At 45.1% G+C, this 25,608-nt stretch overlaps 2 protein-coding genes across 4 annotated transcripts in view; both read left to right on the forward strand.

Annotated features, from left to right (window-relative positions):
* The window catches only part of LOC309364737 (uncharacterized protein), a 36,506-nt gene extending 23,955 nt beyond the window's left edge, over positions 1-12,551 (forward strand). For 2 of the 3 annotated variants that reach the window (XM_081902555.1, XM_081902556.1), the window contains 2 exons: positions 4,778-5,057; positions 10,736-12,551. In XM_081902555.1, coding sequence (XP_081758681.1) covers positions 4,937-5,057; positions 10,736-12,231 — 1,617 coding nt within the window. In that variant the 5' untranslated portion in view covers positions 4,778-4,936 and the 3' untranslated portion in view covers positions 12,232-12,551. Of the gene's footprint in view, positions 1-1,280; positions 1,591-4,777; positions 5,058-10,735 lie in introns of those variants that run through there. The other variant, XM_081902554.1, reaches the window with a different exon arrangement.
* Positions 12,552-19,753: 7,202 nt separating this feature from the next.
* On the forward strand, positions 19,754-25,440 carry LOC309364431 (uncharacterized protein). Its single transcript, XM_081901696.1, has 2 exons — positions 19,754-19,837; positions 21,570-25,440. Exons 1-2 carry the CDS (start codon positions 19,832-19,834, stop codon positions 24,033-24,035), a joined length of 2,472 nt encoding a protein of 823 aa, XP_081757822.1. The 5' UTR covers positions 19,754-19,831; the 3' UTR covers positions 24,036-25,440.
* The last annotated feature ends 168 nt before the right edge of the window (positions 25,441-25,608 follow it).

Raw genomic sequence — 25,608 nt, forward strand, 5'->3', positions numbered from 1 at the left:
TCAACAAATTACTGCTCCCAGGATTCTCTAGGGAAGCCATCATTGTTGAAAGTAGTACAGCAGTGCTTTAAATGTGTAGTGGCTGGAGTGTGGTGTTGGGGCTAGAGTCAGACCTGGGAGATCAGGGTTCAAATTCTCACTCAACCATGAGTTAAGCTAGTCACTGCCTCTTGGCCTAACCTACTTCGCAGGGTTGTTGTGGAGGCGGAGGTTCTTCCTTGGAGACAAAAGGTGGGATATAAATGCAATTAATAAATAAGATGTGTAAATGTGTGGTGCAGACGTAGCCGAAAGAGAGGGGGTGTCAAATAGTAATGCTCATGGAGAAAGAGGGGATATTGTAAGGGTGGCCCTAGTTCTACAGACCCTCCAAGTGTCCCTATTTTCCAGGGACATTCCGGGATTTACAGAAGTCATCCTGGTTTCTGATTTGAGCCCGGAATGTCCCACTTTTCCTTAGGACGCCCCTATTTTCATTGGAGAAATGTTAAAAGGGTATGGTGTTATGTCACTCCCATGTCAAGGAGATAAGTACCGTACTTTTCCATGTATAAGACTAGGTTTTTTTATTAAAAAATTATGTTCAAAATTGTGGATCATATTATTCACAAATACAATCTCCCCCCATTTTCTTAAACTGGAGTCTCCCAAAATAGGGGGCATCTTATACATGGGGTGTTTTATACATGGAAAAATACAGTAACTATCCACCCTTTAGACATCTGAAGGCAGCCTTAGATGGGGAAACTGTTTAATGCTTAATGATTTATTATGTTTTTATAGGTTGAAAGCTGCCCAGAAGCGGCTGGGGCAACCCATTCAGATGGGCAGGATAGTAGTAGTAGTAGTAATAATAATAATAATAATAATAATAATAATAATAATAATAATCAGTGCTTTTTTTCTAGGGGTACACATACCCCTAAACATTTTGTGAATCTTTGTACTTTTGTTCATTTACTGTATTTATTTCCCCCTCATTTGAAATGGTAATTTTCTTGAGTCAAAATGTTAGTACAGTGGTACGTCGGGTTACAGATGCTTCAGGTTACAGACTCTGGTAACCCAGAAATAGTACTTCGGGTTAAGAACTTTACCTCAGGATGAGAACCGAAATCGCATGGCGGCAGTGGGAGGCCCCATTAGCTAAAGTGATACCTCAGGTTAAGAACAGTTTCCGGTTAAGAACAGACCTCCAGAACGAATTAAGTTCTTATCACAAGGTACCACTGTACCCCTAAACATTTTTTTAGAAAAAAAAGCAATAATAAAAATATTTTTTTCTTCAGAGAAATGTTGGAGGGTATGCTTATATAGGATGGCCTTATTTAAATTTAACTCTCATATATTAAAAGCTGGAGAGCATGTGCAATTGTGCCTTTCGTTAGAAACAAAATCAGTCCAAATACCTAAGAGTTAAATAGATAAAGTACTTTCTCCTAGACAGACAAAAGAATGTGAGAAGGGGGGGGGGGAGGAAAGAGTCTCCTTCCTGTCTCTTCCTGATCTTTCTTACTCTCTGTCTCTCTCTCTTTGTTAGGGAGATGGGAGGAGAGCTGGCTCTTGCATTCCTGCAGGGAGAAAAAATAGGTGAGTTGCCAAGGAGTCTTTGAACAATGGGAAAATGGAGTCCACAGGAATGCTGGCAGTTGCTGGCTGGAAGGGAGCCCACGGTAGAAAATGTGAGGGGGGAGTGTAACTCAAGGTCTTTCTCTCCCCCCACCCCCCAAAAAGCAAAAATTACTTAAGGCAGCAGTGTCTTTTATAATTCCTCCTCCGCATTGCCAGCTAGCAAGAACGAACCACCTGTCCCTGTGGATATATTTATATAAAACCATTATTAAATTTTATAGCCACCTGTCCCTGTTACTGTTTGGAGTTTGGAGATTAAACATGATTGTCTGCTCCTGTATAAAGCAAGTGATTGTTGTTAAAGGGGCAGCTAGGCAGACCAGCCCAGAAGCTGGCCAAGCTGTGTTTACAATCTGAATTGCAAGCAGCGGCAGGAGGGCAAGTCTTTTAAGGCGGTTGTGGGAAACCTGCGGCTGTCCAGAGTTTTCCCTCGGCTCCGTTCATCCCTAGCCAGCACAGGAGACGGTGTCAGGCATGGCTGGTAAGCATTTGGAGTATAAGAATAGCCAGAGGGTCACTGTTTCCTTCCGTGTCCCATTAAGAAAATAAGAGGAGACTGCTGGATGAGGCCAGTGGCCTATCTAGTCCTGCATCCTGTTCTCACACTAGTGACCTGATGCATTTGTGGGGAAACTGGCAAGTAGGAGCCGAGAACAAGCCTATGATTCCATCCTGTGGCTTCCAGCAACTGGAATTTGTGAGAAATTAGAATGTTGCTTTATCACATAAGCCACAATGCTGCAACTACAGATAGCCCAGACTTGCTCATACTCATCATTAGAACAGCTTATGGTTAGGATTAGGGGCGAAGAGGGGAAGTGGTCTGCCCCAGGTGTCATCCCAGAGGGTGTGTGTGTAACAAAATCCCCCCTGGACGGATCACCGCTGCGCCAAGCGGCCCCCCGGCTGATCGCCCCACCCCCGGGTGCACTGCATGTGTGCCGCTCTGGGTGCCCGAGTGGCTAGCTCTGACACTGGTTAGGATGCTTGTAAATAAAGCAGCTTGTGGCTGGAATATGGTTTATTTGTAGGCTTCAGCAGGTATAGAACTGGTTTACACCTGTAACTGGGACAACTAGTGGTCAGGATGTTGCTCTGTCGCTTGCATCAATAGGTAAATGCATAGGAATCAGGTAAATATGGGGGGTGGGTGTCGAGATCAAGAATACAGTGGTACCTCAGGTTAAGAACTTAATTCGTTTTGGAGGCCTGTTCTTAACCTGAAACTGTTCTTAACCTGAGGTACCACTTTGGCTAATGGGGCCTCCTGCTGCCACTGCACTGTGCTGCGCAATGTTTGTTCTCATCCTGAAGCAAAGTTCTTAACCCGAGGTACTATGTCTGGGTTAGCGGAGTCTGTAACCTGAAGCATCTGTAACCTGAGGTATCACTGTAATGGGAGATTTAAACATGGGTGGGAATGTTAGTAGGGTAATTAGGCAGTCGGGATAGACTGTAAACCTTGTAGTACCTGTGAGATTTTGATCAGCTCCTGCCCATCTGGAGTTGATACAGGCTCGTCTTATCTTGAGCCCAAGCAGAGCGTAGTCACGCAGCAAAAGGATAAGCAGGTAATGTGCTACATGATGAAGTTTATTTACAGGCTATGCTGAGAGCATACAAACATACATCCTGCCTCTGTGAGAGCAGAGAAGCAACTCCCGTCTCTAACAAAGAAACCGAGAGAACACTGAAAAACAGGAAACCAGTGTACGTCACATCCAGTCTCCCATTCCCGTGGGAACCCAACAGTAACTCTGACTGTGGAATGCAAAACAATGTCTTGTGACTGCATTCGCTGCTCAGTGAGGAAGCAGAAACCAACAGTACCCAGCCAATGGGGAGACTGTTAGAATTCCTGCTCCGTGATTGCTGTCAGGGGATTGTTGTCTTTCACATGACGGTATATGTTTTGACTGTAACAAAACCCCCCCGGGAAGATCGCCGCCACGCCATTCGGCCCCCCCGGCTGGATCGCCCCACCCCCAGGTGCACAGCATGTGCGCCGCTCTGGGTGTCCAAGCGGCTAGCTCTGCCGCTGGTTAGGATGCTTGTAAATAAGGCAGCTTGCAGCTGGAATATGGTTTATTCGTAGGCTTCAGCAGGTACAGTATAGAACTTGCTCACACCTGTAACTGAGACAACTAGTGGTCAGGATGTGGCTCTGTCGCTTGCATCAATAGGTAAATGCATAGGAATCAGGTAAATATGGGGGGTGGGCATCGAGATGAAGAGTAATGGGAGATTTAAACATGGGTGGGAATGTTAGTAGGGTCATTAGGCAGTCGTGATAGGCTTTAAACCCTGTAGTACCCAGCCAATGGGGAGACAAGGGAGGGAACCTGTGCTTTGGGTATAGGGAATATAAGCTCATGCTTTGCCAAAACTGGGTGTGCCTACTTTGGACCCCCGCTCTTGCAGGAACGTTTTGTAATCAATAAATCTTCGCTGCTTCATCAATTTTGTTCAGATATTAATTTGAGGGTCTCAAGACCCACTTCTAACAGTATTCAGAAGCATTTGCAACCTTCAACAGTGGAGGCAGAGAAGAGCCATCCTGGCTAGTAGGTGTTAGTGTTGGGTGATAACTGGCTTTCAACATTGTGATATATCACTGGCTAAACATTGTGATATTGCAATGTCTGAAATAAGGATGGAGCTATGGAGAGGCATTGGCTGGCTTCACGGTTTCCCCATGTTGTGATCTTTGCATAGCACACAATCACACACATCGTGATTCACAATATATTGCCAGGCCAAAAATTATGAAACCAAAACCACAATATGGACTTCAAACTGGTTTTAGACAATATATCAATATAGAGTCATACCTTGGTTCTCAAACGGAATCCGTTCCGGAAGTCTGTTTGACTTCTGAAAATGTTCGGAAACCAAAGCGTGGCTTCTGATTGGCTGCAGGAGCTTCCTGCACTCAATTTGAATATGCGTAAGCAGTGTTGAACTTTCAGGTTCCAAAGAACATTTGCAAACCGGAACACTCACTTTCAGGTTTGCCGTGTTTGGGAGCCAAATCATTTGCGTACCAAGGTACAACTGTATCACCTGGCCCTGATAGATATTGATAGCACAGGTAGTGCCATATAATCTCATTAGTAATGCCGTCTTCTGTCTTGCCACTCACCAGGTGACAGCACTGTGTATAAGATCATAGAGGAGATGTCCCTGCCCTGCTCCTTTCCCCCACCCTGATGAAGGAGGTCGTGAGCTTGTGTGCTTTCCCCAAAAGGTCCAGGGCAAAGTTTCCTTGAGGCCTACAACCTGTGGGAACGGGCAGACCTCAGGGATGAGTCTACAGGAACATACACGGAAAACCCACGCTGGAGAAGAGGATGGTCTCTTAGACCCTGCAGCGCTTAAAAACGAGGGCAAGCTCTTGAACTTTGGCCAAATGGAAGAGGAGCAAGGTAAGAGAGAAATCCCACAGTTGCCACTTAAATTAGGGAACTGATGGTTTTGAAACCTTTGGCCCTTCAGGAAATTTTTATTGCATCTTCTTAATAGTTGCAGTTCTTGTGACATTTATTTCACCTAAAAGTTTCCAGGCACTGTCCAAGGATTAAGCAATCATATAGGGCAGGGTTTCCTCAAACTCGGGTCTTCAGCTCTTTTTAGACTACAATTCCCATCATCCCTGTCCACTGGTGCAGCGGGTTAGTGGTGATGGGAGTTGTATTTCAAAAACAGCTAGAGACCCAAGTCTGGGAAGCCCTGGGTTAGAGTGTTGGGGAACGAAGGTTCAAATCCCTACTCAGCCGTAAACCTGGGTCAGTCACTTACGCTCAGCCCCACCTACCTCACAGGGTTGTGAAGGATAAAATGGGTGAGGAGAACTATGTTTGTCACCTTGCGCTCCTTGGAGGAAATGTATTAAATAAATCAGTGTTGTTATCCCCATTTTACAGATCTGGGGCATGGATTTATCTGAACCGGTGTTCCCTGAATTATAAACTTAGTCCCTTAGTTACTATGCTGTAATCTTGTTTTCTCTGACTTGTGAGCAGTCATGGAGCCAAATAAGTCTTTAAACTTGGCCAGCGCATCCTGGTGTCAGATGTGGCTCCACCTCTCTCATTTATTTACATGATTTATATGGCACCCTTGCACAGGGCACAGAGCGGTGGGTCAATCTGCCCACAGGAGCGCCACGGCGACCCGTCCGGGGGGGCACTGCGCTGAGCTGCCCATGGAGTCCACCTGGCAGACACAAGCCGCACGCTGCCATTTCAGGCAGCGCAGGGCCCCAAGCCACCACGTCACTCCCAGGAGAGACGTGTGGCTCGGGCACACTCCAGGCCCCGCGGTGAGTGCCGCCCACCATTTTGTCACCCCCCTCAGTGGGGACACCTGGGGCGGGCCACACCCACCGCACCCCGCTTGCTACGCCCCTGCTAACAGGAAAAGCAAGTAAATAAGAGCTCATAAAATCCATTAAAAAGCGAGTCCATTAAAAAAAGATACACTACAGTGGTACCTTGGATTACAAATGCTTCAGGTTACAGACTCCGCTAACCTGGAAGTAGTACCTTGGGTTAAGAACTTTACCTCAGGATGAGAACAGAAATTGTACAGCGGCAGCGGGAGGCCCCATTAGCTAAAGTGGTACCTCAGGTTAAGAACGGACCTCCAGAAAGAATTAAGTACGTAACCAGAGGTACCACTGTAGAACAAATCACTGAATAATCATTACTAAAACAGAGACTGAAAAGAACCAGGTCAAGAACTACCGCCCTATATCTTTACTGAACGTGGATTACAAAATTTTTGCAGACATTCTGGCAAAAAGATTTAAAAGAGTGCTGTTAGGGGAGATTCACAAGGACCAGACAGGCTTTCTTCCTGGGAGACAGATGTCAGAAAATGTGAGGAACATTATAGACATTTTGGAGTTATTAGAGGTGGACATTAATAGGAAAGCTGTTTTGATTTTTGTGGACGCGGAGAAAGCCTTTGACAACATTTGCTGGAGTTTTATGAAGAAGAATCTCCAAGGGATGGGGGTAGGCCAAGGTTTTGAAAACGGTATAGGTGCAATATATTCTAAACAAAAAGCTAAGTTAATAGTAAACAATGTGGTTACGGAAGAAATACCAATAGAAAAAGGGACACGACAGGGATGCCCAATATCCCCTTTGCTTTTTATATCAGTCCTGGAGGTTTTGTTAAACATGATCAGAAGGGACCAGTTGGTTAAAGGTATTCAGGTCGGAGTCAAAAATTACAAGTTAAGGGCATTTGCAGATGACCTAGTGTTAACTTTGCAACAGCCAGATACTAGTACCAAAAGAGTATTAGAACTAATTGAGACATTTGGTCAAGTAGCAGGATTTAAACTGAATAAACAGAAAACGAAAGTGCTGGAAAAAAACTTAACAATGGAAGAAAGAGAGAGATTTCAGAGTGAAACAGGGTTGGAAATAACAAAAAAAGTGAAATATCTGGGGGTGAACTTAACATCTAAGAATGTGAATTTATTTAAAGACAATTATGAAAAGTGTTGGACAGAAGTAAAGAAAGATTTAGAAATATGGTCAAGATTGAGACTTTCCTTGTTAGGCCGAATTGCTGTTATTAAGATGAATGTATTGCCGAGAATGTTATTTTTGTTTCAGACGTTACAGATCTTAGACAAGATGGACTGCTTCAAGAAGTGGCAGAAAGACATATCCAAATTTGTCTGGCAGGGCAAAAAGCCCAGAATAAAATTTAAGATTTTAACTGATGCAAAAGATAGAGGGGGCTTTGCCCTGCCGGACTTAAGACTCTATTATGAATCAGCAGCTTTTTGCTGGTTGAAACATTGGCTGCTTCTTGAAGATACAGACATTTTGGATTTGGAAGGATATGACAATAACTTCAGTTGGCATGCATATTTATGGTATGACAAGGTAAAGGTGTATAAAAGTTTTAAAAACCATATTGTTAGGAAAGCACTATACAATGTTTGGATTCGATATAAAGATTTGCTGGAAAGTAAAACTCCCAGGTGGTTGTCACCAATGGAAGCTAAGGCGGTGAAAAAACTTAATATGGATACTAATTGGCCAAAATATTGTGAAATCCTAGAACAAGATGGTGAGAAGCTTAAACTTCAGAGTTATGAGAAACTAAAGTTCAAAGTTCGAGATTGGCTACATTACCGTCAGATAAATGAGACATTTAAGCAGGACAGGAAAATAGGATTTCAGAAGGAGAGGTCAAAGTTAGAAACAGAACTGTTAGAACCCAATACTAAGAATTTGTCTAGAATGTATAACTTGCTGTTGAAATGGAATACACAAGATGAAACGGTGAAATCAGCTATGATTAAATGGGCACAGGATATCGGTCATGACATTATGTTTGCTGACTGGGAACAGTTATGGACCACTGGTGTTAAATTCACAGCATGTAATGCCCTAAAAGAGAACATAATGAAAATGATTTACAGGTGGTACATGACCCCAGTCAAGCTTGCAAAAATTTACCATTTGCCCAATAATAAATGTTGGAAATGTAATGAGACGGAAGGTACCTTCTACCACCTTTGGTGGACCTGCCCAAAGATTAAAGCCTTCTGGGAAATGATCTATAATGAAATTAAGAAGGTCCTTAAATGGACTTTTCCTAAGAAACCTGAGGCTTTTCTCCTGGGCATGGTTGGCCAACTGGTGCCAAAGAAGGATAGGACTTTTTTTATGTACGCTACCACAGCAGCAAGAATTCTTCTGGCAAAGTATTGGAAGATGCAAGAACTACCTACTCTGGAAGAATGGCAGACAAAGGTGACAGACTTCATGGGACTAGCAGAAATGACCAGCAGAATCCAAGACCAGGGGAAAGAGACAGTGGAAGAGGACTGGAAGAAGTTTAAATTATATCTTAAAAACTGTTGTAAAATAGAGGAGTGTTGAGATGTCAAGGGGTAAGAAGTAGAGAAATACAGCGGTAATTATTAAGTTTAAGGAAATTCAATGAAAGGGAAACAGTAGATAAACTGATTAAAGGGTTGCTAAAGAACTTTGGAAAAAGGATGCAGCGAAAGGGAGGTATGGGGAAGTCGGTATATGTTTAATGTTGGGTATGTTTTTGTTTTGTAATGTGTATGTCTTTTATTATGTGTTTGGAAAATCCATAAAAAAATTTATTAAAAAAATAATAATAATCATTACTAATTGTAGCAGCAGCAGATAAATCAGCAATAACTGAGTTAGGACACTCATGAACCAATGAACTAGGCAACGAAGAGAGCGAAAGTTGGGCTGCATATACACCATGAGTTTAAAGCAGATAGGCTCCCAGCAAAGAATCCTGGGAACCTTAGTCTACCCCTCTCAGGGCTACAATTTCCAGCACCCATAACAAACTACATCTCCCAGGGGGCAGTAACGCGCATTAAATGCATGGTGTGTAGACAGCTTTAAGTCCATAGGTAGCAGAGTCTTCTTGCTTTGTCTGAGTGCTGATTTGGGAGCTTTTCTAGGGGCCATCAGGAAACACCTGAACATCTCTGGACTATTGGTGTACAGAGGATAATCTGGCTGGTGCATATCTCCTCTCTGAGCTAGAGCTGGGTGGTGGTGCACAGGCTAAGTCCCTGCCTGACATCTGTTGAAACTTAAGCCTGTAGCTGGTCTTGAAAGAACAGCTCCCTTTCTCAGGAAATCCCTTCAATTCTTCAGGGTTTGTATGTTTAAATCTATATGCCCCCTAGTGGCAAAACAGCTGCATAGCTAGGGAAACAACTTATTTATCTATATTTAATTGCAATTTTATCCTGCTTTTCAGCCAGAAACCTAACAGCATTGAAACCCATTGCAAATAGCGATTATAATAGCGTAGAAAGAAAATATGCTGTTCAGAGCGGGTTCTTAACAGACATGAACCAGGCATTGCATATCCCACCTTTCCCTCCAAGCTTAAGGTGGTTCTCCCTTTCTTCAGTTAATCCCCATGACAACCCCGTGAGGTAGAGCTTAGGCTGAGAGAGGCAGAGTCTGAGCCAGGTTCACCCAGTGAGCTACATGGCGAAGTAAGGATTTAAACCCTGGTCTCCAAGGTCCTAGTCCAACACTATAACCACTAACACCAACACCACACAGGCTCTTCAAACCTGCTGCTTCCTGGCCCTCTGATGGTCTCATGGTGGCAATTGGTAGCTCCATGGCTAGAGCTCACAGAGAAGGGTCTCTGATACAGGCTGGTTCATATTGGGAGGGGTTTATGGCTTTATAGTTCAAAACCAGCACTTTGAATTGAACCCAGAAACTATGGGAAAGCCAGTCGGGCCAGAATCTGTGCAATACGTTCAGTCCTTCAGGTCCCTGTCATTGATCTGGCAGCACTAGCTGTAGTTTCCAAACTGTCTTTATTTTTCAAATTATTTTTTATTTTTTTATCCGGTTTCCAAATTATTACAAATCAAACCAAATTGCTTTAATTTAATACAATTTCTTAAAATATCAGGTTTCCTGCTCCTGTTGCAAACATATGTCAATCATTTCCTCCTGTATCCACATCATCTTTTATTTAGTGTCCAACTGATCCTTCACTTCACTTGTTGTTAGTTCATTCTTGCAGCTGATGACATCCCCCCCTTAAAAAAAAGTGCCTCTGTTACATTGTATAATTATAAAATCCATTTCACTTGTGTAGACCTTCATATGCATTGTTGTTTCAGACCCAGTGTGCTGGGAGAGTTCATTACTATCTTCCATTGTTCAGTCTTTGCAGTGCTTGTCTGGATATTACAAGGTCACATTCCATTCCTTCTGCTGATCACCAGCTAGCATACAGTGGATGCTCAAGTTGCGAACGTGATCCATGCGGGGTGCACGTTTGCAACCCACAGTGTTCGCAACCTGCAGCGGCATGTCTGTGCATGCACAGAAACCTGGAAGTAATCCGTTTCGGCAGGTCCATAACCCGAAAAAACGCAAACTGAAGCGCCTGTAACCCGAGGTATGACTGTACTGGCTGCGACCACAAATAATTCACAAACTGTCTTTAAAAGCACATAGAACACATTGGAGTAATCTAACCTAGACCAGTGGCTAGACTGTATACAAAGTGTGTTCACTTAGTAGTCTCTTTCTTCTCCCTTCAGGTGAGGGGAGCGCAATTGAGAGTATAGATCATCCATGGCAAGCCTCTGAACAAGGGGAACTCTGTGCACCCGAGAGAATCCCTGAAGGAAATGTTTCTGAACCTCCAGAAGCTGTTGAAAGTCCCCAAGGACCGTGGAGGCAACAGGAAAACTGCTTGGAGAAGATCAGAGGTAAATCTTCGCAAAGTGAAATCGGAGACCGCGAAGGAAGCCGTGAAGGTCAGGGGCAAGAGACACTGACTGAATTGGGGAACAGCTCAGGCAGAACCCTAGAAGAGAAGATATACCAGTGCTTATACTGTGGGAAATCCTTCAACGCACACTTCAAACTTGTGAGACATCACAGAATCCACACAGGAGAGAAACCATACAAGTGCTTGGATTGCGGCAAAAGTTTTGATCAGAAAGGAAACCTTATTGCTCACGCGAGGATCCACACAGGAGAAAAGCCATATGCATGCTCCGATTGTGGGAAAAGCTTCAGCCACAAAGGCAGTCTTGTTTTGCATGTGAGAATCCACACCGGGGAGAAACCCTACAAATGCCCTGATTGCGGGAAATGCTTCAGCCGTTTAGGGTCCCTGAAAGAGCACGAGAAGACTCACACAGGAGAAAGACCATATGCCTGCCTAGACTGTGGGAGGAGCTTCAGAAAAATATCTGAGCTCACAACCCACCACAGGTTCCATACGGGAGAGAAGCCGTACAAATGCTTGGGCTGTGAGAGATCCTTCAGCACAAGCTCCAATCTCATTGCCCATCAGAGGACCCACACAGGAGAGAAACCTTATAAATGCTCAGATTGCGGGAAAAGGTTCAGCCAGGCTGGGAACCTTAAAGAACACGAGAGAACCCACACGGGAGAGAAGCCATATAAATGCCCAAACTGTGGGAAAAGCTTCAGGCAAATATCTTACTTTATTAAGCACCACCAAACCCACCTTGCAGATGAGGGGATGCATGTGGAAGAGAAACCATATAAATGCTCTGATTGTGGGAAAGGTTTTGGTGAGAAAGCGAGCCTCGGCAGACACCAGAGAATCCACACTGGAGAGAAGCCCTTTAAATGCTCGGACTGTGGGAAAAGCTTCTGCCTGAAATCGAATCTTGTCGTCCACTTGAGAATCCACACCGGTGAGAAGCCATATAAATGCTCCGAGTGTGGGAAGAGCTTCAATCAGACGTCAAGTCTTCATAATCATGAGAGAACCCACAAAGGGGAGGAACCGTATAAATGCTTAGAGTGTGGGAAAAGCTTCAACAGACCTTCACAACTTAAAGCACACGAGAGAATCCACACTGGAGAGAAACCATATTGGTGTTCACTGTGTGGGAAAGGCTTTATTTACAACCACCACCTTGTGAGACACCAGAGAAATCACACAGGAGAGAAACCATATAAATGCCCAGGTTGTGGGAAAGAATTCAGCCTCAGATCGACCCTTTTTAAACATCAAAGAATCCACATGGAAGGGACACAAATTAAAAATACGTAAGGCGGGCTTTGAGCCTACTAAACAGTTGAGAATCCATTAAGGAATCCCATTCGCAGCAGGCCTTGAAAGTGGGCCTGAGGGGGGTCAGAATGGGAATGTTCAACCTGTATGGCAACATCACACTCTGGTCAAAGGACTGGACCAGAAAGGCATTTACTCAGATGACACTTCTTATGCTCTGAATAAATTGGTCAGATAGACAAAGGTGGGCTGGGACAAGCCTTTAATTCTGTGGTGCATGGAAATATTTTAATAATTTTAAGGTTTTTTGTTTGGCTCTTTGAGCAATATTCATCCTTTGGGATGCACTTGGATCCTTTTTTTAAAAAAAAAAAAGTGTTATCCACATTGTGTATTAAGTAAACTCGAAAATTATTCTAAAGTATTGATGGAAATTGCTGTGGCCTGGCCCTGGGCTAATGTTTAAAGTCAGTGAAATGAACTTTGAGCATGGGAAATTGCCTTTTACTGAGGCCTTTTCATTCTTCTTTATTTATTCATCTTCTTACATTTATAGACTGCTTTTCCCCCATAGCCTTTGGCAAGGTGGCAGTTTAGGGCACGGTGGGTGGGGGGAGTCCAGTAAGTGGGGAATATGGTAAAGGTTTATAAACTTGTGCATGATGTGAAGAAAGTAGATGGAGAGAAATTATTCTCCCTTTGATGTGATACTAGTGTGTTTTTCATTTGCCGCTGACATGAAAGTGCAGCAACTTTCCTTCATGTATCCCTTGCTACACTTTTCCTGCTTTCCTGATCCCCTTTCTTCTCTTCTGTCCTACATTCTCAATGTTTAGTTTGTAAGCTCCTCGGGGCACATATCTTTCCTTTCCCCCCCTGCCCTGCCCATGACACATATGCATATACCCTGCTTACATTGCTCTGTAAAGTGCTTTGCATAGAAGGGGCACAACTCACTGGCAGAGCATCTCTTTTGCACACAGAAGGTTCCAGGTTCAGTCCCTGTGCCTCTCCTGGTATGCCCCACAGAGAAACTTATGGTCTTCAAATAAAAACATCTTGAAGGTCCCAGGCCACAGAGAAGTTAGGCTGGCCTCAACTAGAGCCAGGGCTTTTTCGGCTGCGGCTCCAACCTGGTGGAACACTCTGTCACAAGAGACTAGGGCCCTGCGGGACTTGACATCTTTCCGCAGGGCCTGCAAGACAGAGTTGTTCCGCCAGGCCTTTGGCCAGGGCACAGCCTCACTCCCTCCTTCGGCAATCTTCGCGGAGCTCTGGCCCAATGGTGGCCAGTGGCTTGAATTTAATTAATTTTATAATTAATGATTTTAGAGTGTTGTTTGTGCTGTACTTTTGTACTGTTTTATTGTTGTTAGCCGCCCTGAGCCCGGCTTCGGCTGGGGAGGGCGGGATATAAATAAAATTTATTATTATTATTGTTGTTGTTGTTGTTGTTGTTGTTGTTGTTGTTGTTGTTGTTATTATTTGAGCCAGCAGTAAATCACACTGTGCAAGTTGGAGTTAACTCTTTATTAGCAAAAACATGATCTGCACAGGAGTGTCAGGCCCAGTGGGCACATGAATTCATCTCTGGTTGGTCTAGCCTCCATGAAGTACTTGCTGAGATTGAAGGTCCCCACCTCCCCACAGCTGCTGTAAGGATGCTGTCAGCAGCTCCTGGCCTGTTGCCCAGGAAAGTATAAAGACAAGGGAAAGTTTCTTAACGTCCTTTTTTATTTCAATCCTTACAGAGAGAGGCTATAGAACCCAGCCTCTGTGATAATGGCGTTGTCCTGAGCAAATCTGCCCCCCCCCCCAAGTCTCTCCCACGTTCTCATTTGTCATTCTCATTGTTTCCTCTACGGGTGCCACTAAGTACCCTCTGCCTTTGAGCTCTTTGCTCTCCTACTTTCAAGGCTCGCCGGGTTCTGGGAGATGAAGAGTCTGGAATGCTTTCTAATGACAACATGTCAGCTGGGTGTTGTTCCAGCTATCCCATGATTTCCCCGCTTTCCCCCTCATCTGCCTCTGAGCTGCTACCTTCCTCAAACCCTTGTTGTAAATCTGTACTGTCTTCCTCTTCCTCCTCCGTGGAAGGGTCAGGATGGGGACGCGGTCTCCACCACTCCTCCTCTGCCCAGTCCCCGACAGCTGCCTAAGTTCCCTCCTCTCCAGGGTTTTTATCCAAGCAATTGGAGACTGAGTCTGTACGTTACCAACCTTTTCATGCCTCTTCTGGTTCTGGGAGACAAGGGGGGCAGGGCAGGACAGATGGTCACAGCAGGAGGGTGAGACTGTTAAGATATTCCGTTCCACCCTAAGAAGAACAGGCTGTTGTGTGTCACATGCCTGTTTACACTCCAGCACAGCTTGCTGGGAACTTCCATTTTGTGTATAGGTTTTGCTTAAGCTGTTTGCTTGGACACGAAGGGGAGCAGACATGTTTTTCCTTTGTCTTGATGCTGAATAAAATGCCTGTAAATATGCTTTACACAGCCTCTAATCTGCCCTTCTGTTGCGAAGAGTTCTTATCTCTGCTGGCTTGCGTGCTCAGCTTCTGAGGGTTTCTGAAGCTTGAGTCGCAGTTACATGCTGTTCCAAGGACCGGAGTTCACCCGGCTGCCGGCCAGTGGGCTGGAGCCAGCTGGGGGCCTGCCAATTGCCCCCGTTCCCTTGGACGCTGTTAAGTTGTGGGTGAACATATCAGACGACACAGCGATTCTTCCAAAGCAGCTCTTTATTTGTAAGCTGGAACAGAACTGAACTGAAGGGTTCAGTCAGCCTGCTTATATAGAGCTCCAGTACCACGTTACTGTAACAACTTTCTAAAACTATCCAATCACTGAACGTCACTTTCGATCCTTCATTTGCATAACTATTTACAGTGTCCCCCTGCTGGTCCAGGGTGAGAACTTCAGTACATAACAGACACATCCTAACAGAGGCACCCCTGACTCTTCCCCAGCCTGACTCAACTCTGCCTCTTGGTCTGCCTCCTCTCTTGCTTCAACTTCTGCTTCTGATTCTGGACTTCTCTCTGCCACAAACTCCGCCAGCTCACTAAGCCCTGTTACCCCTTTGGCTCCCAACACCTACCCAATCTTCTCTCTCTTACCACACATTGTTGTCCCATCACTATTCCCTCTGAGCTTTTTTTCCTTGGAGGGTCCCCAGCTGGTTCTTTCCACCATTCCTCTGTATCCAAATGGTTCATGACACCCTGGCATCTCTAGGCAGGGTTGGGAATATGTCTGAATCAGTCAGTGTTGACAATACTGAGCTAAATGGATGCCTGGTCTGACTCAGTATCCTTTTTTCCATTGGTAGTGATATATGAATTATAATAAATTCATGTGAATATTTAATGGGTGATTCATGAGTTCTTTTGATTCTTTGCTGCAACTTCTGCTGCCTTATTGCTGCCATGGTATTATCCCTATTTCACCAGCAGTGCCATAACTATGCAGATTAGAGGATGGAGCCTTGCTGCAGAAACTTATTTGTGTTCCAGCCCTGAAACAATGAACAGGTTAAATGTTTTAGCCCATCCCCAACTGCTGTTTGCTCTCATCCTAAATGCAGCCGCTCTCTGCACCTCCCACAGGATGCAAAGGATGTTAAATTGTTTGGCCAAAATGGCCCAGTCAATTTTACAAACAGTCAATTTCCCCAGATGCTCCAGCCAATTTCAGAAAGCACATACTGGTAAATGTTTGTCCAACTGCAGCTAGTAGCTGTAGCGCAAGAGTGAGGTCAGAGCAGGAAATGTGACTCTATAGACTACATAGACTACAGTGTAGCAGAAAGTACCGTATTTTTTGCTCCATAACACTCACTTTTTTCCTCCTAGAAAGTAAGGGGAAATGTCTGTGCGTGTTATGGAGCGAATGCTTACAGATGGCAGGGGGATCTGCTGCAGTCGTGAGCAGAGGATCCATGGTTCCCCTTCCTTCCCTCCTCCATGGCTCGCTTTGCTCACTTTGAAACAGCAAAGCGGGAGAAGAGCCGCTGAGTGGGGAGAAGAGAGGGACATAGAGCCTGGTTACAAAGCACGGATCCACATGGATCCTCAGGATTTTTGCACTGGGTCACCCCAAATTCACCATCAGATCACATAGCATGTCCATGGCTACAGCTTGCACCAAAAAAATCATGCACCCACTGTTGCCTGGGGCCGCAGTGATGCAAAAACGTGGTTACAAAGCATGGATCCACATGGATCCTCAGGATTTTTGCATTGGGCTAGCCCAAACTCACCGTCAGATCACATGTCTGTGGCCACAGCATGAACCACAAAAATCATACATCCACTGTTTCGTTTAGAATATTTTTGGTCTTGTTTTCCTCCTCTAAAAACTATGTGCGTGTTATGGTCGGGTGCGTGTTATAGAGCAAAAAATACGGTAATTAATGCCTAATGAAGCCCGCCAGATCTTCCAAATACTAACACAATAAAAATTTGCTTGTATGCTCATATATTCACATGGGCACATGGAGTCACTTGTTGACTGCAACATCCGAAGGCAACCATGTGAATGAGACACTGCAAATCAAATATTAGGTATTCTACCAGTGTATATAGATTCTCCCTGCAGAAAGCTCTCTCATGCAACCAAGCCCAGCATTGAGCAACATCCTTCTCCCTTTGTATCAGCTGATAAGAGGGGAAAGCCATCCTGCATAGTGCTGGGTTTCTGCTCTGCACAACACTTCAAAGGCTCCACCAGCTGGTCCTCAGGTGCTTTGGGAGCTTCACCAGGCAGGTTTGGGTCAAGCCCCACCCTTACCTGTATGACATCAGCTGTAGGGTAGGTGGACAGTGGCTTGCCCCAGACAGCCTCAGAGGTCCTTCCAATATTGACCAACAACTAGCTGCAAGAAGATAACAAATTAGAGGTTTGAAATGACAACCTATTGTTTCCAAAAAGGTTTTGCAAGGCTAATTCTGGAGGTTTCAGTAATTGCTGTCCAGTCATTTTAGTAATTCCTGCAAAGACCAGAGTCCAAAACTGGGACACTTTTCCACTATCCACCACAGAAATTGGAATGAACCTGATTCCTTACATCTCTAACATTGTCTCAAATATCTTCATTTGAAACATTCTTATAAGGGTCTTATATAATCTTTATGCTATTTTTAATGCTTGTTCTCTCATAGTAGATGATACTGATTTAAATTGCAACTTTAACCATGTAGGATTCCAGCAATTTTTCTTCAATCAAAATATTCCGATCTAACTTCCACATTCATTTCAGGCCCTCTGCAGAGCCCATGTCAACCCAAAGAAGTAAAATATAAATACAAGACACCAAGCCCCCCCTACTTGCCCTCAGAGATAAGAAACAACAGCTCAAGTGGTGTGAGATCGTGCAGAGCTTGCTGCTTAATATCCTCCTGTCTAATAAAGAAACCTGCTTGATACCAACTCAACCAGGTTATGTCTGAGTCCTGTAGTCCCTTTCAAATGTCATGGTAACGGTTGAGAGTCTGGATAAAAATCCTTCAAATGAAAGAAACCACCCAACATTCGGTCTTCACAATTGTGAGGGCACCTCAGTAGTGATTTGTTTATTATTAAAAATATTTATAGCTCACCCTTTGTGTGAACTGATTCCAGGGCGAAGGGGCAAACCATAAACACAGAAAAAGGTAGAATAGACACTAAGGCTAGTTGTATTTAGAAATACATTTATTTATTTATTAAATATAAGCTGCAATTCTCTTAATTGCTAATAATAATAATAATAATAATAATAATAATAATAATTTATTATTTATACCCCGCCCATCTGGCTGGGCCTCCCCAGCCACTCTCGGCGGCTTCCATAAAAACCAAAAATACAGTAAAATCACACGTTAAAAACTTCCCTGAACAGGGCTGCCTTAAGATGTCTTCTGAATGTCAGGTAGTTGTTTATTGCTTTGACATCTGCTGGAAGGGCGTTCCACAGGGTGGGCGCCACTACCGAGAAGGCCCTCTGCCTGGTTCCCTGTAGCTTTGCTTCTCGCAATGAGGGAACCGCCAGAAGGCCCTCGGTGCTGGACCTCAGCGTCCGGGCAGAATGATGGGGGTGGAGACGCTCCTTCAGGTATACTGGACCGAGGCCGTTTAGGGCTTTAAAGGTCAGCACCAACACTTTGAATTGTGCTCGGAAACATACTGGGAGCCAATGTAGGTCTTTCAAGACCAGTGTTATATGGTCTCGGCGGCCGCTCCCAGTCACCAGTCTAGCTGCCGCATTCTGGATTAGTTGTAGTTTCCGAGTCACCTTCAAAGGTAGCCCCACGTAGAGTGCATTGCAGTAGTCCAAGCGGGAGATAACCAGAGCATGCACCACTCTGGCGAGACAGTCCGCAGGCAGATAGGGTCTCAGCCTACGTACCAGATGGAGCTGGTAAACAGCTGCCCTGGACACAGATTTGACCTGTGCCTCCATGGACAGCTGTGAGTCCAAAATGACTCCCAGGCTGCGCACCTGGTCCTTCAGGGGCACAGTTACCCCATTCAGAACCAGGGAATCCTCCACACCTGCCCGCCTCCTGTCCCCCAGAAACAGTACTTCTGTCTTGTCAGGATTCAACCTCAATCTGTTAGCCGCCATCCATCCTCCAACCGCCTCCAGACACTCACACAGGACCTTCACTGCCCTCACTGGTTCTGATTTAAAAGAGAGGTAGAGCTGGGTATCATCTGCATACTGATGAACACCCAGCCCAAACCTCCTGATGATCTCTCCCAGTGGCTGCATGTAGATGTTGAAAAGCATGGGGGAGAGGACAGAACCCTGAGGCACCCCACAAGTGGGAGCCCAGGGGTCTGAACACTCATCCCCCACCACCACTTTCTGAACACGGCCCAGGAGGAAGGAGCGGAACCACTGTAGGACAGTGCCCCCAGCTCCCAGCCCCTCAAGACGGCAGTTATTAGGAAACGCAGCTTGAAACAAACAAGTCTTTATTGTCCATCTGGCTTGTAAATAAACAGGGAATGGTGGGAAATCTCAAGGAGGCTTTTCTTCTAGTTCTGCTGGGAAGAGGTTTTTTTTGGCTGGCCATCTGCCATGGATGCTTGGAGTTGAGACTCCAGCATTTCAGGGGGTAGGACTAGATGACCCTCGACTCTACAGTTCTATGACTCTCTGTTTTTATTTACTTTTTAAAATAATAATGCACGCATCTGTGACCCAGCTTAGAAGCCATACAAAAATTAAAGGGCAGCTACAGTCACAGAATAATGAACAGACGAGCAAACGAGAAACCCCAGCTTTAAAATTCAGCTCAGCTCACAGGCAGCCAAGGAGCCGCACGCAGAACTGAACTGAACCCGCCTCCTACGAGTTAAATCGACCGATCATCTGTTCCTAGAGCGGCCTGGTCTCTTTCTCGTCCTCCTCTGCTGTTTAAAGGGGAAGCACCTTTTGTCTGCGCCCGTCCCTTTTCCACCCCGTGGCTGCGGGAGAGGTAAGTCGCAGGAGCCCAAAGGTCCCTGCGGCTCTCCCGTAGCAGAGCAGCGTCGCCTTTATGTACACGGCTGGATAATGCCGCTTGCGGGGTGGGGTGTCAGGCAGAGCAAGTCCCTGCGCATTTTACCGAAGAGTAATCCCACTTCAACCCAGCGGGCTTCATTTCAAAGCAAGTATGCCTGTTGTTTTCGGTGGGAGGGAACAATCCCCTGTGCATTTTACTGAGAAGTAAGCCCACTTTATTAAGTAGGGTGCATTTCCATGTGAAGGTGTATAATCTTGCAGTCTCGCGTATTTATTCAGGATCAATCCCACAACTCGGTGGGGGCTTGACTTCCAAGTAAACACAGATAGAACCATAGAATTCGTAGAGTTGGAAGGGACCCTTGAGGATCATCTAGTCCAGCCCCCTGCAATGCAGGAATATACAGCTGTCCCTTGTGGGGATCGAGCCTGCAACTTCCGTGTCATCAGCACCACGCTGTAACCAACTGAGCTCTCTAGTGAATGAGATCGGTGCAGATTATTGGCACCCTTTATTACAATCAGGGTGGCCAAATGCTAAGGAGAACAGGGTTCTGGCATCTTTAATAGTTGTACAGAAGAAGGAATTTCGGCAGGTGAAGTGTCTTTGGCTTTTGGGGGTGGGGGGTGGGGTAGGAAGTCAGAGAAAGGAGGCTCCCCCCTGTTGAACAATTGTGGGTTTGAACTATTTAAGGGCATTTGTTTTTGTTTTACACAGCATTGAAAAACAGCATCAAAACATCGTAATCCAGAATATTTATACATGGGTGATAGGTAACGTTAGTTAGAGTTGAAAACAATTGATTTATTTAGGGCACCGATTTTAATGGCTTGACATTATATATCACTGATATATAGGATTAAATATGAAGAATTTCTCTTCCCAGCATGTTTTGACATAAGCCTGGCTATGACTGCATTATGTACAGACTAACTTGGGAGTATGTGCCACATCCTTCAGATGTGAATCCCATTAAACAAGAGGAGATTAGAGAGAGCTAAATAAGTGATTTTTACCGAATGTTTTTATTTCACACACAAATCAGACGAATGTGCAGTAATCTCCCCATATTTGGCAGCTTTTAAAACTTGGAACTTATAAAATCCAGCTTCAGGGCTCCCATATCTAGCTCCCTTGGCACAGCTGAGAGAGAAGAGCAAAATAGGAGTCTAATTACTAACCTTATAATCAGGATTGTGCATCGTAGTAACCAAAGAGCTATAATGATAGGATTTCCTTTCTTTTTTATTATGATTGTGAATCTTGTGCTTACCTTCTATTTTTTGTACAATATAATATACTATTTATATTGCATTGTATTAATTTGTTGCTTTGGTGAGGAGTGAAAGGAGAGAGTGGCTTTGGTGAGGATGGTTGGCGGACAAGTTAAGTGAGCAAGGGACAGAGTCTCATATTTGATTCATTAAAGGTAAAGGTAAAGGTAAAGGTACCCCTGCCCGTACGGGCCAGTCTTGACAGACTCTGGGGTTGTGCGCCCATCTCACTTAAGAGGCCAGGGGCCAGCGCTGTCCGGAGACACTTCCGGGTCACGTGGCCAGCGTGACATCGCTGCTCTGGCGAGCCAGAGCCGCACACGGAAACACCGTTTACCTTCCCGCTGGTAAGCGGTCCCTATTTATCTACTTGCACCCGGAGGTGCTTTCGAACTGCTAGGTTGGCAGGCGCTGGGACCGAGCAGCGGGAGCGCACCCCGCGGCAGGGATGACCTTTTGATCGGCAAGTCCTAGGCGCTGAGGCTTTAACCCACAGCGCCACCCGCGTCCGTATTTGATTCATTACATGCTTTCTTTTGTAGCTTGGTTAACATTATCATCAACCACCATGTTTCAGGCATGATTCACACTGTCTTCTCTCTTCCTTCCACCAGATAATGGAGAATAATCTCAAGGTAGAAATGTCTGAACAACAGAAACAGATTGAGATATTGGTGAAACCACTGGACGAGAACATGTCTCAGTGCCATGCCAAGGCAGAAGCCTCTGAACAGCAACATGGATTGTCAAGCCAACAGAGGAAGCCCATGGGGTTGGGAGTGGATGAGTACACCCTGGGTGAGGAAAACTTCAAGGACCAAAGCGAAATCTCGGCCCAGGGAGAGATGGAAAAAGACAAGGAACTAGTAATTTTAGAAGAAGAGAAGAATGCAAACTTTATTACTTGTGGGAGGAACCTTACGGCAGTGAAATTGTATGGATGCTCAGACGGCGGAAACTCCTCTCGTATGACCTCTGAAAATCAATGGGATCATACTGCAAGCAAGGAAATATACACATCTTTGGACTTTGGGGACTCCTTTGGTATGGATGCTGGCTTTATCAAGCATTGTGGAACCCACACAGGAGACAAAACATTTCAATGCTCGGACTGTGGGAAGAGCTGTGAAACAAAAAGCCAGTTGCTTGCGCATATGAAGATGCACACAGGGGGAAACCCACTTAGATGCACCATCTGTGGGAAGAGCTTCTCTCAGAACGGAGACCTCTCTACTAATGAGAGAATCCACACAGAAGACAAAATGTTTATGTGCTCAGAATGCAATAAATCCTGCCCCAACAACACTGAACTAGGACATCCCCAAGCTCAGACAGGGGAGGAACCATATAAATGTTTAGACTGTGGGAGATCCTTCGCTCTGAACTCTGACTTTCGTAAACATCACAGAACCCACACAGGAGGGAAACCACATAAATGCCCAGACTGTGGCAAGACTTTTGATAAGAAATTTAAGCTAGTGACGCATGTGAGAATCCATACTGGGGAGAAACCTTTTAAGTGTTTGGACTGTGGGAAAAGCTTTGCTCAGAAGGGGAACCTTGTGGTTCATGAGAGAAGCCATACTGGGGAGAAACCATACAAATGCTTGGATTGCGAGAAGTCCTTCAGTGTGAATGCAGACCTTATTAGACATCACAGAATACACACAGGGGAAAAGCCATTCAAATGCCCAGAGTGTGGGAAATTCTTCAGGACACACTCTGAAATGTTCAGACATCAGAGAACTCACCCAGGAAACAAACCATATGACTGCTGGGACTGTGGCAAAACCTTTAGTCAGGAAGCCCACCTCGTGGCACACCTGAGAATCCACACTGGGGAGAAGCCCTACAAATGTCCAGACTGTCGGCAAAGCTTTGCCCAGAAAGGGAACCTTATTCTTCATCAGAGGACCCACATGGAAGAGAAGCTGTATAAATGCTTGGACTGTGAGAAATCTTTCCGTGCAAAATCTAAGCTCATAGAGCATCAGAGGCTTCACACCGGGGAGACGCCCTATGATTGCTCAGACTGCGGTAAAAGCTTCAGCCGGAAAGGGAGCCTCCTTGCCCACATGCACTTCCATTCTGGGAAGAAACCGTATGAATGCTCCATTTGTGGGAAATCCTTCATTATGAACTCTGATCTCCTTAGACATCAGAGAACTCACACAGGAGAGAAACCGTACAAGTGCTCAGATTGCGATAAAAGCTTTAGTCGGAAAGACGGCCTGCTCAAACACCTGGTAATCCATTCTGGGACAGAACTGCACATTCAGGAAAAGCCATACGAATGCTTGCACTGCGGCAGGAGTTACAATTACAAACAGAACCTCATTGTGCATAGGAGAACTCACACTGGAGAAAAGAGATTTAAATGTACAGACTGCGGTAAAACCTTCAACACAAACTCTGAACTTACCAAACATCGGAGAATGCACACGGGGGAGAAGCCGTACAAGTGCTCCGATTGTGGGAAAAGCTTCGCCCAGAGGGGAGGTCTGGTTGCCCACAAGAGGACTCACACGGGGGAGAAGCCGTACAAATGCACCGTTTGTGGGAAATGTTTTAGTCTGAGCTCTTGCCTGATTAGACACCAGCAAATCCACACAGGGGAGAAACCCTATCAGTGCCCAGACTGCAGACAGTGCTTTACTCACAAAAGGAACCTTGTCAAACACGCTGCCAGCCACCAAGAAGAAAAACCATATAACTGCTCAGACTGTGGGAAAAGTTTTGGGATAAGTTATCACCTCGTTCAGCACCAGCAAATCCACTCAGGAGAGAAACCGTATAAATGCTTGGAATGTGGGCAGAGTTTCACTCGCAAGAGAAACCTTGTGGTACATGTGAGAAGCCACACGTCAGAGAAGCTCCACAAATGCCCAGACTGTGGGAAAAGTTTCCCTCACAAAAATAATCTAGTCGAACATATGGGAATGCATGCAGGGGAGAAACCGCAGGAGTGCCCAGAATGTGGGGAAAGTTTCACTGATCTCCTTGTTCTTATTAAGCACAGAAGAATCCACACAGAGACAGCCTTGGAGGAATCTTCCTATTGGGAGAAGATACTCTGTTGAAATGTGCATGATCTTTTACTGCATATTAGAGAAATTATACTGTAGGAGATGCTTAGACTCAAGAAGGCCGTTAGGAAGTGTGAAATCGGAACCAGTGAGGGTGGTGAATGTCCTGCGTGAGTGTCTGGAGGAGGGATGGTGGTTGATGGGTTGAGGCTGAATCCCAACGAGATAGAAGTACTGTTTCTGGGGGCCAGGGAGCAGGCAGATGTGACAGACTCCCTGGTCCTGAATGGGGTAACTCTGCCCCTAAAGTACCAGGTGCGCAGCCTGGGGGTCATTTGGTCTCACAGCTGCTCATGGAGGCACAGGTTAATTCTGTGTTCAGGGCAGCTGTCTACCAGCTCAATCTGGTACCCTGACTGAGACCCTACCTGCCCGCCAACTGTCTTGCCAAAGTGGTATGTGCTTCAATTATCTTCTGCTTGGACTACTGTAATGTGCTGTACGTGGGGCTACCTTTGAAAGTGACTCAGAAACTACAAGTAATCCAGAATGTGGCAGCTAGACTGGTGACTGGGAGCAGCCACCGGGGCCATATAGCACTGGTCCCAAAGGATCTAAGCTCCCAGTAAGTTTCTGAGCACAATTTAAAGTGTTGGTGTTGACCTTCAAAGTCCTAAGCAGCTTCTGCCCTGTATACCTGAAGGAATATTCCATCCCCATCATCCAGCCTGTAAACTGAGGTCCAGCATGGAGGGTCTTCTGGTGGTTCCCTCTCTGTGAGAAGTAAAGTTACAGGGAACCAGGCAAAGGGCCTTTTTTGTAGTGACTGTGGAACGCCCTCCCATCAGATGTCAATGAAATACACAGCTATATGACATTCAGAAGGCACCTGAAGGCAGCCTTATATAGGGGATGCATTTACTGTTTGAGGTTTTACTGTGTTTTTATATTCTGTTGGAAACTGCCCAGAGTGGATGGGGCAACCCAGTCAGATGGGCGATGTACAAATAATAAAATAATAATAATAATAATAATTATTAGTGCTCCATGTACACAGGCGTATAAACGTGTATGCATATATTTCCTTGGTTAAAGATAAAATCAAGTAATATAATTTGCCTCCCACCTTTGAGTCCTAATGGAGTTCTGCTGGTGGTTTATATGGTGCAGGGATTGGAAACCTATAGCTCTTCAGATATTGGTTGGCCTCCAACTCCCATCTGTCTCATCCATTAACCAGAGATGATGGGAACTGTAGATGTCTATCAATATCTGGTGGGTTCCTGATCCTTGATAAAGGAAATAATATACACATTGAAACTGCTGTCCTAGACATGTCTACTGAGAAGTGAGTACCGCTGGGCACAATGGGGCTTACTCTCAAGGAAGTGGGTAGAGGATTGCAGCCAAACAGTATTAATTAAAACCCTTTAATAAAGTGCATGCAGACATGCTTTAATCTTTTTTTTTTTAAAAAAAGTAGGCTTCGTTATGGCTTTGTAGAACACATTTCTGTAATAATGTGCCAGATGTTTTTGTGAGTGGATCTATCCTATATTGTCACCCCTCGTCTTGAAATGTTTTAACAGCGGGGTCAGCGCTGGTTCCATCAGAAATTTACGGAGTG

Source organism: Podarcis melisellensis (genome assembly GCF_964234715.1).
Source record: "Podarcis melisellensis genome assembly, chromosome: 2".
NCBI classification, from domain to species: Eukaryota; Metazoa; Chordata; class Lepidosauria; order Squamata; family Lacertidae; genus Podarcis; species Podarcis melisellensis.